At 38.9% G+C, this 18,743-nt stretch overlaps 1 protein-coding gene across 1 annotated transcript in view; it reads right to left on the bottom strand.

The window, feature by feature from the left end:
* Positions 1-18,743, bottom strand: part of RAB3C (RAB3C, member RAS oncogene family) — a 137,595-nt gene that overhangs the window by 12,459 nt on the left and 106,393 nt on the right. The window contains exon 4 of the mRNA XM_055699565.1: positions 4,886-5,010. Within this exon, the coding sequence (XP_055555540.1) occupies positions 4,886-5,010 (125 nt within the window). The remainder of the gene's footprint in view (positions 1-4,885; positions 5,011-18,743) is intronic.

Here is an 18,743-nt window from a genome sequence, read left to right as displayed (position 1 = left end):
ACCATCTCATCTTCCAGAGAAAAATGTGACATCAAGAGGACACACTAGCTAGCAAATTTTAAGCACAATTCCACAGACAATACTGTGGACAAGACAAGAGCTATGCTGATGTTTCACCAGGTGATCAAGAAGACCTTCTGGTTTCAGAGTGTTTGTCCACAACGAAGACAATTTTATTTACCACCCCTGATGTTATGTTTAACAGATGTCCTCAAGGGTGTGTTCCCACAATAACTATGCTTTCTTGAAGACAAGCTTGAACTGTTCCAGCCAACATTTCTATGATACAATAGCTATATTTACCAGAGTCTTAACTTGAGCAAAAAAGGTGGGATAGGACAAACAGAACCGTACAGAAAAGGTGGCCAGATATCTGGGGTAGATCTTGCAGTACTCCCCTAGTACCTGGTGCAGCAAGAGCACAATAGACATGGTTTGTACCTATGACAGGATTGTACTTTTGCAGCAACCTTAAGGCCCTTGATCCTAAAGATATAACATACTCTGTAATGGCAGTATTTGCAATTAAAGACTAATGAGTGTTGAAATAATTTGTAGCACATACGTAGCAGATAGGACTTGTACAGAAGCATGTGAGCAACCAAAGAACACATAAAATTACATAACGAATTGGCATGCACAGCACTGTGTCATAAATAAATGGAGAAGCTGTATGTCAAACCACATATGTAACTGCCCATTTCATTTACACGTGCTGTTATTCAGTCTGTTCAAAGCTCTGTGTACACCTCTGCCTGTTAATCCTTTGGCAGAATGTAGATCACAATATACCATACAAATCACAAATAAAAGGAACCAAGACATTCATGCCATCTGTGAGTCATTCTTTTCATTTCTTTTCTGACAAGTGACACCAAACTTTTATGAATTTATGAAGCTTTGAACTCAGGTGAGATGTGTATATCAGAAAAGCTGTGTAATACAGCTGGCAAGTATGCATGCGTTTTGCTTGCAAGAAGTTCCAAGCCTTTTTTACTAAAATGATTCAAAGCATGTAAATGCTGACTGTATTGGGGTTTCACTCAATAGCCAATGCATGTAGTGCTCAGAATAAATATTTATGAAGAGACAAAATATAACAAATATTATGTTCCAAACCTTTTTTTTTTTTTTTTCCTTTTTGTAGTGATTAGTGAATAAATTTGTTTAAATGTGTTTGGTGTGATTCCCATGTCAACATTAACATTACATTAATCAGTTCTGTCTACTGGCTGGTTTGTATGTTTCTGTATTTTCTTGGTATGATATCCCTGTGAAGTAGTTACATGACTCAACTGAATTTATTTGATCCTGCCTGTTTTCACCTTGTTCTAACATTACTCTTGTAAGTATGCTATAATGTTAAACAACCATGAACTAATTTCTGAAGAAAGACTGTACCACTTTCAAAAAGTACTGCCTAGGGTGACAAGGAATGGCTAAGGTGGGAGACAACCTTTGTGTCCAGAATGATGAAATAGTCTGGGAATTTCAGCCTGGAGAAAAAGGAGGGGTATGTTAGAGGTCTCTGAAACCAACTGTGTTACAGAGCAGGGAACAGCAAACAGTTGTTCACTGTTTTTCAGAATACAACTGTGAAGAAACATCAGACAAAACTAGCAAGTGGCTGTTTCAAAGCAGAAGCAGATAACTCAAATTGTACGCATTTAGAAGATGTTGTGGAGGCTAAAATTTTATATGGTTTCAAAGACATCATTGGACAAGCCCATGAAAAAATCGTCATGAAAGGGCAATTGAATACAAAGGTATTACCTTTGGTTCATGAGACACACAAATATAATTTGCTGCAGTCTAGGAAAGTATTGCTGTATGTTTGCCCTTGCATACCTTTCACAAGGCATCTGCTTCCAGCCACTACCACTGCGTGCAGCTACGGTATTTTAAAAAATCTAAATGGAAATGAGACAAATTCTGTCTTTATAAACATTCTGTTCATTTCCCTTCAAGGTCAAATCCAGTTTTCTTAACAATTCCTTCTTTCTTTTGTGAACTTCCATTAGGGTTATGGGAGAGGTACTTGGAGCTACCACAGGGTACTTGGCTAGTTTAGCCAAACGTTCTCATATAACAAGGCCTATTGCTGGTTGATCTAAACCGCTTGTTTGGGTTACACTTCAGAAATAAGCCAGCACTGAGATTGAAAGAAATGATTGATTATACCTTGTTAATAAAGTTGAAGGCCACACTTTTCAAAGAAATCAGCAGCCACAAAAGAGGTACAATTTGCTGATAACGCTGTCATCAACAGGACATCATGTTTCCAGGAGGGTTAAATGCCTGGTGCTCTTTTTGACCTTTTGAAAACCCAGCCCAAAATGTACATGTATTCATTTTCTCAGTGACTTAAATAAACCAGAGCTGAAGATAAAACCACACTTGAGAACAATGTTTCACAACATGCTCTTTGTACAATGCTTGTGCATTGTGCTTGCTTGTAGTTGTGGCTGCAATCAGTGTTGCAGACTGGTATTCAAAGGGCCAAAAGTCTTAAAATGCCTTGCTGGACACATAAATCTGTAACATTATTTTTAAAACTTGCCCACAAGAGATGTTACCAAGTCACTGTCAGAGAAAGAAAAGACAGTCCCAAGTGTCTGGCACAACACATGCCTTTCATACCGTCCAGCATGGCCAGAGCACTGACTACAGTTCAGGAAAACTCACATTCTTGCTTTTCCTGACAGCACCTCCCACAATCTCTGAGCAGATTTAAGAAATTATTGCAACTGTACAGGAAACATATAAACACTTGTGTATGCAGTCTGAGTACAGTAAACATCATACTGGATCAGAGCCACAATTTATCCAATACAATAATCTGCCCTTGAGGTAGCCACAGGACGTATATCTGAGAAAGGAAAACCCCAGAGTAGATAAAGATGGAAAGAGAGGATAATCTACTTCCATAAAAACTGAATTCTAAGTCCCAGGAGCTAGAGTTTGCTTTAAAGCCTGAAAGATGAGTTTTGATATCTATCTCATTACTCTTTTTTTTGCAAGCATTGGTTATTACAGCTGAGAATTCTTAACTGTACAACATGCAGAGTTTCTTCTCGTCTTGCTAAATTCATGACCTTGGGGATTTCTTGTCAACTTACTGCATTAATCATTCTAAAGAAAAACAGTTTGAGGAAGAGAAATTAAGATTAGTTATGGAATTTAAAAAAGAAAATAATTTTCAAAATCTACATTTCAAATTTATGTTTATTGCCAGGCATTTTAGTGACTGGTCTAAATTTGGGGTACAGTTACATTTTTTGGATTTCATTCTTCTTGGAATACACTTCCCTAGCTCCTAGTAAAATGAATAAATATTAGAAATGCTTACTGAGGGAAGAACAGATTATAGAAATATGGTAATATGACAGGTACTTCTGCAAAGAAAAATACCCTCTGTTAAAGCAGGTGCAATGGTAGCCAGTTTGGGTTTGTTGCAAACAGTTTTAGAAACTCTGGTCTTCACAGGTCTTGGTAATTTTTCCAGAAATAACCTACTGTTAAATATTTTTTGTCACCTTTCAAGGACTTATTTATGGTAATTTTTAATGTATACTTTTGAGATGTGCTTTTACACATACACAATGTTTATTTAGACAGATGTGATATGAAGATATTCTGATGAAATTATTTACCAGGACAAGCAATTGTACAACTAGAAAAATAATTTTTAAAAAATAAGGTCATCTATATATAATATAGAATATATTTAAATTAAGAACCAGCATGGGATTAGATCCAGCACTGGTGGTATACGGTGAAATGCCACCACCTCTCTGTTTCCCGTGCAGTTACTCTTACAACAGCCTTTCCCCTGAACACCTATATAGGAATAGTGACAAGGTGATCTTAGTTACACACATGTTCCCAGACTGAACCTTTACCACAGTCAGTATTAAAAAGAGTAACAAACCCATGCCCAGTACAGCACAGAAATCAGCCTCCAGTGATGCTAGGGCTTGACTTGCACAGCTGCTGAGCATGGTCTCCAGAGATCAGCAAATTTTAAAGAGAAAAATGGGCCAGGTAGTAGCATTATGGTGGTGCTCTGGAGATTTTCCATTACAGTTTGGCCAGTGTCATCTGAAAAACATGTCATAGTATGAAAGGATATCACTTCTGGGCAGAAACAGAAAGAACAGAGATGTTCACAGCTCTGTAATTTTCTGTGTGGATAACAGTTGCCTCCTAGAGGGAGACTTTATCAAACAGAGGTTCATGTTATTTACACCTATGTAAACATGTAGTAGGTGAACTGCCAGCAGTTGGATATTGGTGTCTTTCTGTTTTGGATTATTGGTACTGGCAATCATAATCCAAATGTTCTCAACTTGCAGAATAGTCTAGTTCACATTTGGGACAAGCTGTTTCTTCAGTCTCTTCTCTCCTTTTTCTTGTGGGTTTCTTTTTTTCTTATTTTTCCCTGGCTAGGATGTATCTGCCTATAGCTGTAACTATCTAAACCTAATATATATGTGCAGACACACACCAAATCTTGCTACTTATCACAAAGGCCTTAATGTAATTCCTATCTAAGAAGCAGCATAAGGAACATTTATTCAGCTATGTCTTTAGTCTAAGCCAGCCTCTGAGCCAGGCCAGCCCTAGTCTTGTGGACACTTTTAGATGACAGACATATTACAGCTTTGCATAAGGTCATCCCTGGACACATATCCTAATGATGCTACAATATTAGTGATATCAACAAGGACAGTTCATACCTCAGCCTTCAGAAAGAAATGGGAGGTGGTATACGACTCCAGTGAATGTATAATGAACACTTCATTACAAGTACTGTAGGAATTAATGACATTACTTTGTGCATTCTCACAAGCAATCATAAAGCTTTTGTAATTTCTTTTCTTACCAAGTTGCTCTGCTAAATGTTTGCCTCTCTCGGTGAAGATTACTCGTTCATCCTCCATGTCACATTTGTTACCGACCAAAATAACCTGGGCATTATCCCAAGAGTATGTTTTAATTTGGGTTGACCTTAAAAAAGAGAGAGAGAGAGAGAGAGAGAGAGAAGTCAAAGCAAAGCAAATTCCCCTTATATCAATTTCAAACAGAACTGTAACAAGACAAAAAAGATAATAGTGATTATGACATCCAGAGTAACATGATTCTGTTGAATTTTGGATTTCAAATAAACTAAGGAGTATCTGTCAGGAATTATTATTACAGAATTAATGTCAATGCAGATTTTACTTTTGCTTGTTAAGACAGTCTTTCAATATTTTCTCCTGCCATCAACATTTTTTCCTGTATTTTTAGAAAGAAGGGGTGACACTCTCCCACAATTAAAAAGAATATTTTCACATTTAAAAGCAAACCTTATCATCTAAACCCAGAGCTTTGAAATAAAATCAACAGCTTATTTGTTTCTTATTTTTCACTTTTTAAAATCAAGATCTAAATTTATCAGCAAAACTTCAAAGCCATTCTTCTTTGCTTTTTTTTTTTTTTCTCTTCAGCATGTTCCACTATAGGTCCTTTGACCTACCAAGACGACAGCAATGTTTGCATTGTCCATTAAGCCGTGGTCAGGGACTGAGTTTGAGCTTTGATTTGCATTCCATTTAAATTGTACAAGCCCTAAGCATGGCTATAGCTGGAGTATCTGAGGCCTTGAAATGCCATGAGACCTTGAATGCTGGTGGTGAAACAGCTTACTTTACAAAGCTGTCTTCTGCAATTTGAAAAGGATGCAGCTAATAGGCAACTTAGGAGCAGACTCATATCACCTCTCAGCTGCTGACTGCTGCCATTCTGCTGGTACTCAGACCTGCTCTGTAGGAAGGAAAGCTCCATGTCATGGGTCCAGACTCTGCCAGGAACGATCCTGCTGGCTACCACCTTCTAACTGAGAGCAGCATCTGCCCTTGAAGGTAATGCAGGGTGCAGCAAGCTTACCGTAAGCACTCACCCTTTGCTTTGGACTTGTGGCTATGTCTGGCTTTGGGCTCTGAGTCATGGGCTTGGTAGGATCTTAATATCTCACCTGTGCCCATATGATCAAGGGAGATAGAGCATCTCTCTCTCTCCTTGGACAATACAGGCTGCCTAGGGAAAGTGCACTGAAATAGCAACTAACCTGCTTAACTACACATTTTGGAGAGGGCACCGTGGAAGAGAATCTTGTTGTCTATCAGGGCCGTAGGTCTCTGTGAGAAGATGAAATATCTTCAAAAATCTGTCACCCAAGTGTTTTGGAAGCTGGTCTGTGTGGATGCCAGGGTCACTAGTGACCCCTTCCCATAAAACAGCTGTCTCCCTGTCTCTACATATACAGATCCCTATCTACAAAATATTGCATGCACAAAAAAGATCATTATGTGGTCTCTACAACCATTTCTACTGAAAGACAGAAAATGGATCAAATCTCCAAAGCTGTCTTGCAAGACCAGAGGGATGGCCATGGGGGAAAACTGCTGCAGTTATCTTTGTAACCCTAGGTCCAATGCCATTACCCACAGGCCCAGACCCCTGTGCTTGAGCCAAAGCACCTTTAAGCCGTGTGTGATGGGTTTGCAGTGCTGGGCAGAGGAATTTAAGAGGAAGGACCACACTGCCTTTAGGGTTGTTTTATTTCATCAGAATGACCAAATAGAAGCTGAAGCAAGACCCAGGCATTTTGTTCTACAGATTGTTCCCTTGGATCTGCCCTGATCTTTCCTTCAAGAAACAGACACTGCTATTTTAAATGTTTTACAGAAATTTGAGTAGGTGATCCTAAGGTATTGGGACCAAAGCAGAGGTTAGATTTCCCTGTACACTTACGTTTTACTAAAGATACAATTGCTCAGAAAAAAGGGCTCCATGCATTCATTTTGGCAGAAATGTTCTTCTGGAACCATGCTGAGTTCTGGAATTTGTGGCTAAGCAAAATAGAGTTTTTTTTTTTAACCAGAATTATATTTGTCACCATAGCAACTTTGCAAATATTAGTAGCTCAAATGTCAGAGGTTGTTAGTCCATTAAGGACTCGAACTCAGCTTTGAGTAGTTATGACTTGGGGAATCAATTTGTTCCCCTTATATCAGCAGGAAATTGAAGAAGTTTCAAAAGCAAAATATACAGTTAAAATTTTAAGCTTTATAGAAGGAATCACTTGCTTATTCTGCAAAGATGAAATATAAGAAATTGATGAATGAAGAAATACAACCTGGCGAAATACTGTCACATCAGTGTAAAGGGAATTCATTCAGTCTTGTTTTGCAAACTTTCGCTCCAGAGCTTTACATCAGTTTCTTTGCTTATGAACATAACTCCCTTCATTTTACTGCAGCCAGATGTGATTTGTTATTCTATGAACTACAGATTTGAGTATTCAAATGGTTCTCATTAGCAAAGTGACTTATTTTGTTCTTGGACTTTTTATCTGGTTTGCTTATGTCTCATATTCTAGTTATGAAGAATTTTTTAAGCAACAAGAGAAGAGTTTTTGTCCTTGATAATGACTGCAAAGGCTTATGTTTTGCAAAAGACTCTGTAGTGCAAAACATACAACTGACTCTGTGAAATTTAGTCAAATGTATCCCCCAAAATATCAATATTTTGATATCCAAATATTTTGATATCCAAAAATATCAATCTCAACTCAGCAGGGACTTGGATTCAAAGAATATAGTATGCTTATCACTATAATGTTTTCTTTTAGACATACATTTACACCAATGGCTTCTATAGATTTTGATTCCCAGAATTCACCTCAAAAACCAACTCACAGGTCATTTAAAAAAGAGATTTTGCTGTTCCTTGCATACACAACCTTTCAAATGACTAAGGTTTCTGATTAATCCAAAACATGAATAATTGTCCTTGTAAAGAACTTTAGCCTCAGGAAGACTGAAGACATGAAAAGGCAGAGCTGATGTTTTCAGTAAGCTGAATGCAGCAATTCTTGTTCAGGCTCAGTGACATGGTATATGTCAATAGTAATTTACCCTGTAAATCTTTCATATTCTAGTTGTATGGTAGGCCGGCAATCTGCAACATGCTTGAATTTTTATAATATACAGACACTAGAAGGGCAGATTAATGCAGGAGTTCCACAATCCATTACTTTCAGTGATCAACAGAAGACTTGTTCTCTCTGTACTGCCATTCTGCCATACTCCTTGTCAGAAAAGATCACTTGCTGAACACTAACTAAAGCAATGCTCATCTTGAAACAGTGCTTTATTTTCCACTACTGGTTCAAAGTACAAAGTTACATCAGTAAATCTCCAAAAGTGTTTTGGACTATTATGACAGAAGACTGTTAAAGATAATATGAAGGCTTTTAACCTTTGTTACATGGAACAAAATACTATGTGAAAAATATGTTCAAAAGAGTTTTGTGTTTTCATTTCATTTTGAACAAAGTAGTTCATTTTGAACACAGTTGTGTTTTGAACACAAACCCCCCCTACTTTGAAACAAAAGGCAAAGTTAAACAGTTCACAGTGGCAGATGTCTGTATGGACCCTGCTTCAGTGTTACTGAGCTATTTAGTTCTGCTCCTTGGAAATGCCTTGTAATAGTTGTTAGTCCACAAAATATTCTTCTGAAAACATTGGGGTTTTAGTTCAATAGAATGTAACAAGATTTTGTATTGCTGCCACTTCTAAAACCAGTGTTACCCAGGCAAAGCTGTCCACTGTTACCTCACCTCTCATGAGCACATAAGTTCCAAAGCAAATACTACAATGCTTAAAATGGTGAACACACTGTTATAAAGACCAAAGACAGTAGTATCATGCACTACCCTGCTCCAAGTCTGCCAAGAAAATTAAATGTCAGTTCTGGTTATAACCAAGCATGGTGAAATGCACCTTCATGACAGAGAAGCAGCAGTAGGTAAAAGGTCTATGTTGCAGCACATTATCTTTTGGGAAAAAATCAGGTACAAACTTCAAGGGCTACCTCAGTTCTCAGATAAGATTCTGTTTGAGGTCTGTAAAAGAATCAGTTTAATAAAGAACTTGGTTCCAGCAATTGAAGGACTGTCTGGGACTGAAAACAACCATGAAAGAGCAAAACTTTGAAAAAATCAGGAGTGTGCAGGTGTGACCATTTGCCTCTGAAAATGCAAGAACTTCAAATAATTGTCCAGCAATTGTGAGGAATGGTGGGGTGTCTGTGTGCGCTTGTGTGGGCAGCTTACAGGGAGTATTGCACAACATGATGGAGTGGGGCGCAAAAACATGCAGCCCCAGCTGGCTGAGGTAGCTGAGATGGTGGTAGGCAAGGTAGCCAGCACAAAGCAATACGGGAGCACTGCTGTGATGTTACTGTTCTGGAAACCAGCTTGTTCACATTAAATTATGTGATAAAAGCTTATCTGCACATCCAGATGTGCAGGAGCAGAGATGATGGCAGGTGGCAGAACCCAAATAATATCCTGGCCCTGGCTGTTTCCAGGCATATTGCGGGAGCCATCAGACTGTCAAAGGCGCATGTCCATAAGTCCAGAGGAGCACAGTGGTGCAAAGGCAGGTGACAATCCAGATTAGGGACTCTAAAAAAGGGACATCAAATCCAGGCCCCTCCTAGGGCTGTCCCAGGAAAGCCTCAGCCCCACTGTCCAGCCATGAAACCCATCACCACGGGTCAACACTGGAGACTTGTACATCCAGATGCCAGCAACTGGGGACACTGGGATCCAAGGGCAGATACTGGGAAGACTAAGTGTATAAGCCCAGTGGATGGAGGGATCCATGCTGTACACATATCTGCACAAATATATATTCTCAGTAGTGGACTTCCATGCTGCTCTGTCAGGCAGGGGAGCAGGATGTGTCTGTTGGTGCTTTTTCTGTTTGTGGGAGCGCTGTGTGTGTCTGTCTGTGATCTGTGTGGCTGGCCAAGTATATATTATATAGGTGTTGTACATGTGAATACTGTGTGCACGTGCCTGTGGGGGCTACATTTTTAGCCTCACTGCTGGTTGGACCTGGGACATGAAGCCACAGCAGCCTTGCCTCTCTTGAGCCATCAGATCCAGCATGATGTGTTTTCCCCGAAGAGTTCAGACTTAGCTCAGCTATGCCTGGGTAACACTGCATTGTACCCTGGAGAAACTACTGCAGAAGCCAAACCTGCCACTTATTGTACTAGACACATCTCAGGTTGCACCCACTGACTGGTATACTTTAGGGTCACTCTGACTGCAACTCCAGAGAATCCGTTTTTACTAACTTATACATGTCCAGAACAAACATTAATCTAACCTGGAATAGTCTCTAGTGTATTGTCACCTACAGACAGAAAGGATAGCAAACAAATATATTCAATAAATATATAATTATACAGTAAATATGTCAGGAATATGAATTTTTAGAGACAGTTGCAATCTATGGACCACTGTTTGGATGTAGAGCTCTCCAAGTATGCCTGCCATGCCTAGAGGGGCTGGTTTCTATGGGCTTTTTAGATGAATTATGTAGTAAGCCACGTGCACTGACAGCAGAGAGGCACCCTAATGAGAATGCTCCAGAGGGGACCGTGTGTAATATTTATTCCAGCAAGTTCGGGGAACATGCTGTACTTCTGATGTTCTGGTTTTAGAAAGGAGTACACAAATAACTGGAGTGCATCATCTTACAAGGAAAATAAATAAACCCCAGCCCTAAACCAAAGTAACAAAACCTCTACCAAAACTGTTTCATTTTTTGAAGTTACTGTTATATTGAGTTCACTGATGGATCCTTAAAATTCTCCCATCTCTATCTAAAGCATGGTGCCTCCAAAGCCCGTTAGCTGAACTATCAGGGGTTGCAGTGGAGTGCTGGGATCTGAGGTGGCAACTGAATTATCCATTCTAAAACTTTCTCAGTTTTTTTTAAAGTATTTGATGAGAGGGAGTGTCAGAGAAGCAACTATGAGTTTGGAGGTGTGTTCAAAAGCTTTCAGTGTCCTCAGCTGAACTTCCTCCCTTTACTTGCAAGTGATAGCGCCAAATGCTTGGCAACGTCTGACCAGGAAGGCTTGCTTTCCAGCATTTTCAGAAGATATACTTTTCCTTCTGTAATTAAGGCCATGGGGGGTGTCTTTCCCTCTTCCTACAGTCCCCATCCTATGATGTCAGAAGGTATGCCACAGCCCTCTCCAACCCCTGACACAGGCAGGGATGGTAAGGGGAAGCTCTGCCATTCCCATCTTTTCAGAGGATAGGATCGTGTCAGGAGCACTTTCCCACCCTCCTTGTCTGTGAAGAGCTCTGGCACTCTCCCTGTTCAAGCCATCTTTTCCATGCTGTGGGTCTGAAGTCTCCCTCAAAATACCAAGTGTCTTTACTTCAGTGTATGCTATATGCTCCATTCCTTTCCCCATGCCCTCCTTTATGTCTCCTAAACCCTTATTATTCCCAGTAATCCTGATACGTTATGTGCCTTAGGAGTGCTCCTGCATCTTGGAGTTTTCCAATCTCCTCTTTCTATCCCACTCCTCTTGGGGATATGATGGAGATAGGGCCTACACAGGCTTATTGTATAGAGCACATTATATGATGACAATGCTCAGTTTTGATGGCCATTTGGAAGGTGGCTTTGTACCAGCTGCTCTGGGCTTGGCGCTCAGACCCTGCTGCAGGAAGGGCAGGGACAGAGGCAGCCTCAGGCTTTCCATCTGTTCCCCAGTAAATAATCCACTGTTAGTGGGAGAGAAGCCATCCAAAATTTATAAATGTACGAACCAAAACCCCAACACAACTTTCTGATTGGGACTTTGAAAACAGTGCCAAGGTTAAAAACTCAAAGCACTCTGAGCAAAACCAAGGCAGAAGAGTCCTGGAGTACTTGAATTCTAGACTTCTTGTGGCCATGGTTACTGGAAGTTTAGGATTATACTAGAAATAATTAGTAATAAAATCAGTAAAAATTAAAAGAAGATCCTAACATTTGCCAGATTCCAGTTGAACTGATGAGCAGCTGGGAGCACACACAGCCCCAAGAAACAGAACTAGCTTTAAGAAATAGCTTGGGATCTTTCCTCCCTTACTGATGAGGATGATCTGGATATCTGCAGCTTTTAAACTCTAACTATTGCTACTCATTTCATCATTCTGGCATGCTCCAGCTGAGGGCCATAAAAGCTCAATGATTATGGCTAATACAAATGCTTTTACGTTTTGCATTCATTAAGCCCTTTATAATTATTAAAGAATTAGCGAAAAACCAAGAAAAGTAACCAATAAAGGAAATAATTATCAAAATAGAAACTGACGTAGATGAACCTGTGACAGGAATGGGGAAATTGCACCTTGGTCCTTCTCATTGAGGACTTAAATCTAGTGGATCCCCTAGCATTTCCACTTCTATTTAGAACAGATGACATACACTGAATTTGCAGTGCTTATTTTCAGTGGCGGTACCTGCTGACTGCAAGTGCTTATTAACAGAATAGAGAATAGGCTAAGATGTTCTAGCAACACAGGAGTAATGAACATGGGTGGAGGGAGGCAAAGAAAGGGAAACAATGAACAAAATAAACTTCAATCCTCAGTTTCACAAAGCAGCCACAGAAAAGGGTCTGGATGTAAAGAAGTGGATGTAATAGCGAAATTGGGATATACCAACTGCTTTACTCTTGCAGAAGACCAGAATATACAAATATCAGCCAGGACTGGCTATATTTGATGTGTCAAGTATTGTTTATACAAAATTATGTTTTTGATTTGGATTGAAAGGCAAAGTAATTGAAAAATACTTTATGATTGTGAAATAAGCTGATATTGAAGAAAACAGAAGAATACCAGTGACTCACCTCTTCCTTCTGACAGGCTTTATCTTCCTTGTGCAGAGCCAAGGAATGCAACCATGCAATGAAAGGCTACACATTTAACCTTCCCTTAGAGGAAGATAAATTGATGATGCAGAAGCTGCATGACAGGTCTGACACTAACAAATTTCTGGTTCATTTTCAGCCAGAAGGCTAGTCAAAATGCACATTATCAAGAGCACCACAGGTTTCCATTGGTCTGCTAGGAATTGCATCTATTTTAAGGAAAATAAATCTAGCTTTTCCAGTGAACAAACCACAAAAGCTATCCTAACAGAGGACCCCACTACAAATTTCTGAGGCCATAACTTCATTGTGGAAAACCACATGCTACATTTCAGTTTTGGTAGGTTATAAAGATAATCAAAGGGAATCCAGTTCTTTTGGAGGCAGAATTGAACTAATTTTTAATATATACATTTTTATAACATTATGCAAGGAAATATGACATATTGTTTTGCAAAAAGTTTAGTTAATAAAAAAAAGAAGGAAAAGCAGAGAACAGCTGAAGATGTAAGAGCTAATATTCTCTGTGTGTTGATGACATTTATTCTTATGTAAGTATTTCAGTGACAATCCATTACTATATTTGTAATATGGAAGTATATGCTTGCTCAATAATGTCCACTCTGGGCCTGCATCTAACACAATGGAGTAAGAACTGACACGGCATTGATAACTACATAATTCTGTGTGGTACCTAAGATGGGAGGGAGGCATCAGAGAGATTCATCAATCAGACTTTTCTTTCTTTCTAATCAACCATTTCTATCTGTTCTTACCTTGTACACAGAAGAGCCTTCTTCCTATCCAGAAACCTCTGCTGAGTACTTTATTGAATTACATTCCATTTTTAATGTAATACACAAATAATTTTCTTAATAGTCCATGAATTAGCTTTGAAAAAAACCAAAACCTTTTCTATACAGTGTTGTTTCAGCTAAGAGTACCAAGTGTCTGTTGTCAGAAGATTATTGTCTGACACTAAAATGTAAATCCGCTGGATAATGGTATATGGCCAAGTAAGTATATTGTGGGCAAGACATTCAGGTTCAAACTGTAATTCTTAGGTATGTCCCTTTACTTGGAGTTACAATGGAGGTCTAGAAGGCTACAGGGCATACTTAATTTGTATTAATCATGTTGGATGTCCTTAATTTTTGCATCTTTGGCACAATCTCTGCATCCTGCTTTTCTCCCAGCTGTCAAATACACCTTGAAACTACTTTCCAATACCAGTGTAGCAGGACCATAATTATGCGCTTACTACATTAAAAAAAAAAAAAAAAAAAAAAAAAAAAAGGAGACTGTACTCTAAATTAGCACTATATTCGGTATACTTCCTCCCCAGCACCTCCTGTGCCTGAGCTCTGATGGCCATTCTTTAGAAGAAAGGCACACCAGGTGAGGTGTGTTCTTGTACCTGCACAGCCAGCACACCACTGTTGGCACTTAAACAGCTGGCAGTAAGTCTAAGAACAGCCTCAGGCAGAGCAAGGTCCTGACACAGAGTATGTCACCCTGACATTGCACACCCTGGAAGCCTTTTTGTCATGGAAGTAGATGACAGAGTACTGATGTGGAAGCTCCTGACCTACTCCTAGGCAAAATGTACTTTGGCTGAAAGTGTGCAGCATTAATGAAAGTAAGCAAATTCCCTGTCAAAGCCAACTGCATTTCTTTCCTTTTCTGATGTGTAGTACATACTTCTTTTCCAGGCTTTTTGTTTAGAAAAGTTGAACAGATGTTTACACAGACAGTGGAGAAGAGACAACAAATACTGTTTTAGGCTTTAAAGGCAGAGAGATCTTCCAACCTACTTCCTCATATTTTGTGTCATGATAAACTAATATAAAGTATATTTCAGTATTTAATTCTTATTCACATGACTACAAAATGTTCTCCTATAACAAGGTTTACTTATGAGCAGATCAACTAATGTAACACATTTTTCACAGTGGGACACAGTAACAGCACATGTTAATGAAGAGTTTTTATGTAATGTATAATGCTGCAAGCTGTGTCGTAATGTGGGAAGTGATTTAGCAACTCGCTACACAGACAAAAGGCTGTAGATTTTAATTTTCTCCCCACTGAGCAACCCACCATTAATTTATATCATCCTTCAAAGCTACTACTACACATGCACAGTGCACACAATCATCAAAAATTAGGGTTTTAAAGGAGATGGAAAAAAGTATTTACAGGAAAATCATATTCATGGATAAAATAAATGGCAAAATAGAGTCTGCACTTGCTCATCTTTTGACTACCCCCATGGTTTCATGTTCCAGATGCTTCCAAATAAATGATCCTGTTTATCACCAATTTATGTTGATTGCACAGACTGTAGCTGGAACTCTGAGTAATGACCCTAATCACTGCAGCTGATCTTACCTCTTGTATTCAAAAAAATGTAGCTGTGGAATAAGGGAGTACTGAAGTAATTTACTAAAGCAACTACAACATCTGTTTGAGTATACTACCCTTTTAAGTAAATAAGCAATTTTTTGTCACTTAAAAATACTTTTTTTGCTTGCCAAATCATATATATACAGACACACACATATCTCGGGAAACAGATATAGACACATACGTATGTGTCCTCACATCTGCTGTTTTCCTTTTTCATAGTGATATGCTTCTGATATTATTTTTTAAGAAAAGATAGTTAAGTAAGCAATACTGATGCTGAGCAAATCCTTTTGGTACTATATGCTCGTATCTAATACCTCCCTCTTTGCACCAGCAATGGTCCCATAACCCTGGATTGCACTACTCTGCCAAAGAGCCTGTCTTGCACTTCTGGGGTTATCTATAAGCCTCTCACCTTCAGCCCCCAAAACACCTGCACAGCAATGTCATTTTGGAAGGAGTAAAGTTTTTACAAGCAAAGTCAAATTCTTTTGTTTTTAACAACATTGATAGTTCTGTAGCTATAATTTAACTGGATGACAGAGTGAGTTACATTTTCCTTTTTCTCTTTTAAATAGCAAACCCAGGTTCATGTTCGCAATATACATGACAAATCTCTGGCAACAAGATGTCCCTGTTTTAGGGAACTTCTCATTAAACAGTTCTCTGAAACTCTGGTTTGACCCTGACTTTTTGCTGTCATATCTCATTATGAACTTAGTTGCGTATTTGTGGTTGTTAATCCCTTTCTGCCTGTTTCACCAGGAATGCCTTCCAAGTTTCTCTCACTTCACGAATTCACTGGTTTGGATTTTATTTCATCTATTGTTTTAGCTTTCATTTTTCAAGTTTAGATGAATTCTGCTATTGCTATTGCAACTCTTACGTCTGATCTTGTTAGATCATTTTGGGTTGTTTTTTATTTTGTTTTGTTGTTTTTTTCTCATTTGGTATTTTGCACAAATTCTTTCCTAAAGAACTCAGTCTTACATACACACAAATGATGTTCTCTGTGTTCATGTTTTATTGAAGGGGTTAAAACAATCAGACCCAATTTTAATCACTGGAAGAGCTTAGCAGGTCATTGAAGGCACCTGTGATAAATTATCATGAACTATCCTTGTTACAGATTCATCCAGCTTACAAGCCATGTGTCAGGGCTATCATGTGAGTCATTTTACTTCTTAAGGCAGACAGCATTGTTATGCTGAAATGTCAAGGATATTTTACTTCTGTAATAGTACATTTTATACTAGAACTGGTTACAAATCCTACCAGCATTTTGTCTTTAAAGTTACTTATTTTCTTATCTTCTGGAAGCAGAGCAAAATAAATATTCAGAGCTATATTTGAACCTTAGGCACAAGAATGGGATTCCACTGCTGTGTCCTTAGACCAATGTCTCTTTGGAAGTACTTTCCCTATATGGCTGTAGAGTTGCAAGCATGAGAGATTTGAGGTTTGAAATTTTGAGTCAAAACATGTGGGCTTAGTTTTCATCTTGAACATTTGAGCTTCCGCCTTTTTTCAAGGACAGCTGAATCTAGACTGGCAAAATGGCAACTGCGTTAATCTCGCTGTTAACTGATACTGGTTAATCAGACAAATATGAGTTGTATAACTGCACTTTTTTTCTTTCTCTTTGAGGTCCTGAAGGTAAATTTTGAATTAGTCTGGTGATGCTTTGCTTCTGGGATACTGCTGATCAAAATTCATTCTGTGAGGGCTGCCAGAAGCCAAAGACAATGGTAAAAACTACTTTACTGTCTACATCCTGGCTGGCCCAGGGTGGCAGAATTGTCTTGCTGACTCACCCTGCCAACAAGTAAAGTGCAGGTTTATTTCTGCTGACTCACAGAGGATGACAAGAGGCATTAGACTTTATAATTCTAGGATTAAAAATAAGGTAAGAAAAAAAGTTTTTAGAAAATGGAAGAGTTGCATATTCATTGAGAGTGTCAGTAGTGCTCCTACCTGATTCACAAATTGAAAGACTGTGTATATATGTATGCATATATATGAATTTGCCCCTCTGCCCCTCAAACCCTAGCTATTATATATTTGAATTTTGTTCTCACAATTCTTAAAACAAATGTATAGTGCTTGTCCCTGACCCCAGCAGCTAGATTTAAAAGGAAATCCTCAGTATGGTAGAAGCCATCAGCAATATAAGCAGGCATAAATATAACTTTTTAATAAAAAATTTGGAGATTAGATTTAAAACCTCTTAATGCTTTTTAAAACTGAACACAATGCCATTTCAACATGATACAGCCTAACCTCTCCTAGAGATCATCTCACTCTGCCTGTAAGAACTTTATAAGCATACTGTTTAAACCATGTTAGCTAACACATTTTTGAGGTTACAGCTTCTCTCCATCAATAAAAAAGAAGTGTTTATATTATCTTATTGACACTTCTTCACTGCCTTTGGTGGGTAGAGACCCCTCTCAGAGGACATAACTGTGTGCATTACACTGGTGCTTGGGTAGACAATAATCTCTGGATGGACAGCTATAAGGGCAAGCATCACAAAATTCAAAGTTCATCAGTGAAATTATTCTGTATCCCCAGAGCAGTAAAGTGATGTATGGGAAATATCAGAAGAATAAAGCGCTTCCTACGTGCTGTTCCAGAAACGAAAGCCTACAACTGCAAGCAAGTGTGAATGAATGTGTTGAACAGCAGGTCTTTCTAAGGCACAGAGTGGAGGAAATGACTGCACTTTACCAGAAAGTGTTTCCAGTGTGCACATAACTGCATCCACAAAATTGTGTTTTGCCCTGGAATGTAATAAACTATCACGCACTGCCAACTCTGGTCCTATAGCACATCAAAATAAAGCAGTAAAACTTTTGCCCATATAACCACATCCCTCAGACATTTCTCTTGGCAGAGCTAGACAGGCTGAGTCACAGCTCCTCACAGCTCTGACACAGATGGGCTGGCAGAGGTCTTTTTGGGTGCAATTCTTCTGGTCTGTTCTAGATAACTGCTTTAGAATGAGATGAGTAACAGCGAAATGTCTTGTTTCTTGCCATTGACTAGAAGGGATCCTCATGCCTTTAGCTTGGATATGGATGTCTGCAATGTATAAGCTAAATTTACACTGAGGAGTCTCACCCATAGCTCTGGTTGCTGTCAAGGTCTCCCAGGGTTACAGAACTCACTGAAAGAATACAAGATTTGTCTACAGAGTAACAGTGTCAGGTGAGGGTTTCTAAACACCTCTATTTCACAGCTATAACTAGCAAACATCCAAGCAGACTTATACCAGAGACAGATTTCTGCAGTTATAACACTCCGGAGATAGTTTAACTAATTAACTTACTTAAGCTTTCTTGTTATGAAACGTTTCTAGCAAAGGCTGATCCCCTAAAGGCTTGTCCACTACACAGGACTTAGGTTGTGGCAGACTATGAGGACAGCTCTACACTACACTGTGAGTGTGTCGGGGAGATAACCGTGTGTGTTCCTACACTGAGCAGCAGAGCTGAGAAAGGCTGAAAGGGAGGAGTGATGTGTCTGAAACAACTGATGGTATTAAC

The sequence above is a fragment of the Falco cherrug genome, chromosome Z, assembly GCF_023634085.1.
Source record: "Falco cherrug isolate bFalChe1 chromosome Z, bFalChe1.pri, whole genome shotgun sequence".
In the NCBI taxonomy this organism is placed as follows: domain Eukaryota; kingdom Metazoa; phylum Chordata; class Aves; order Falconiformes; family Falconidae; genus Falco; species Falco cherrug.
The sequence above is the reverse complement of the archived record's forward strand: the minus strand, read 5'-3'. Positions and strand labels throughout refer to the sequence as shown.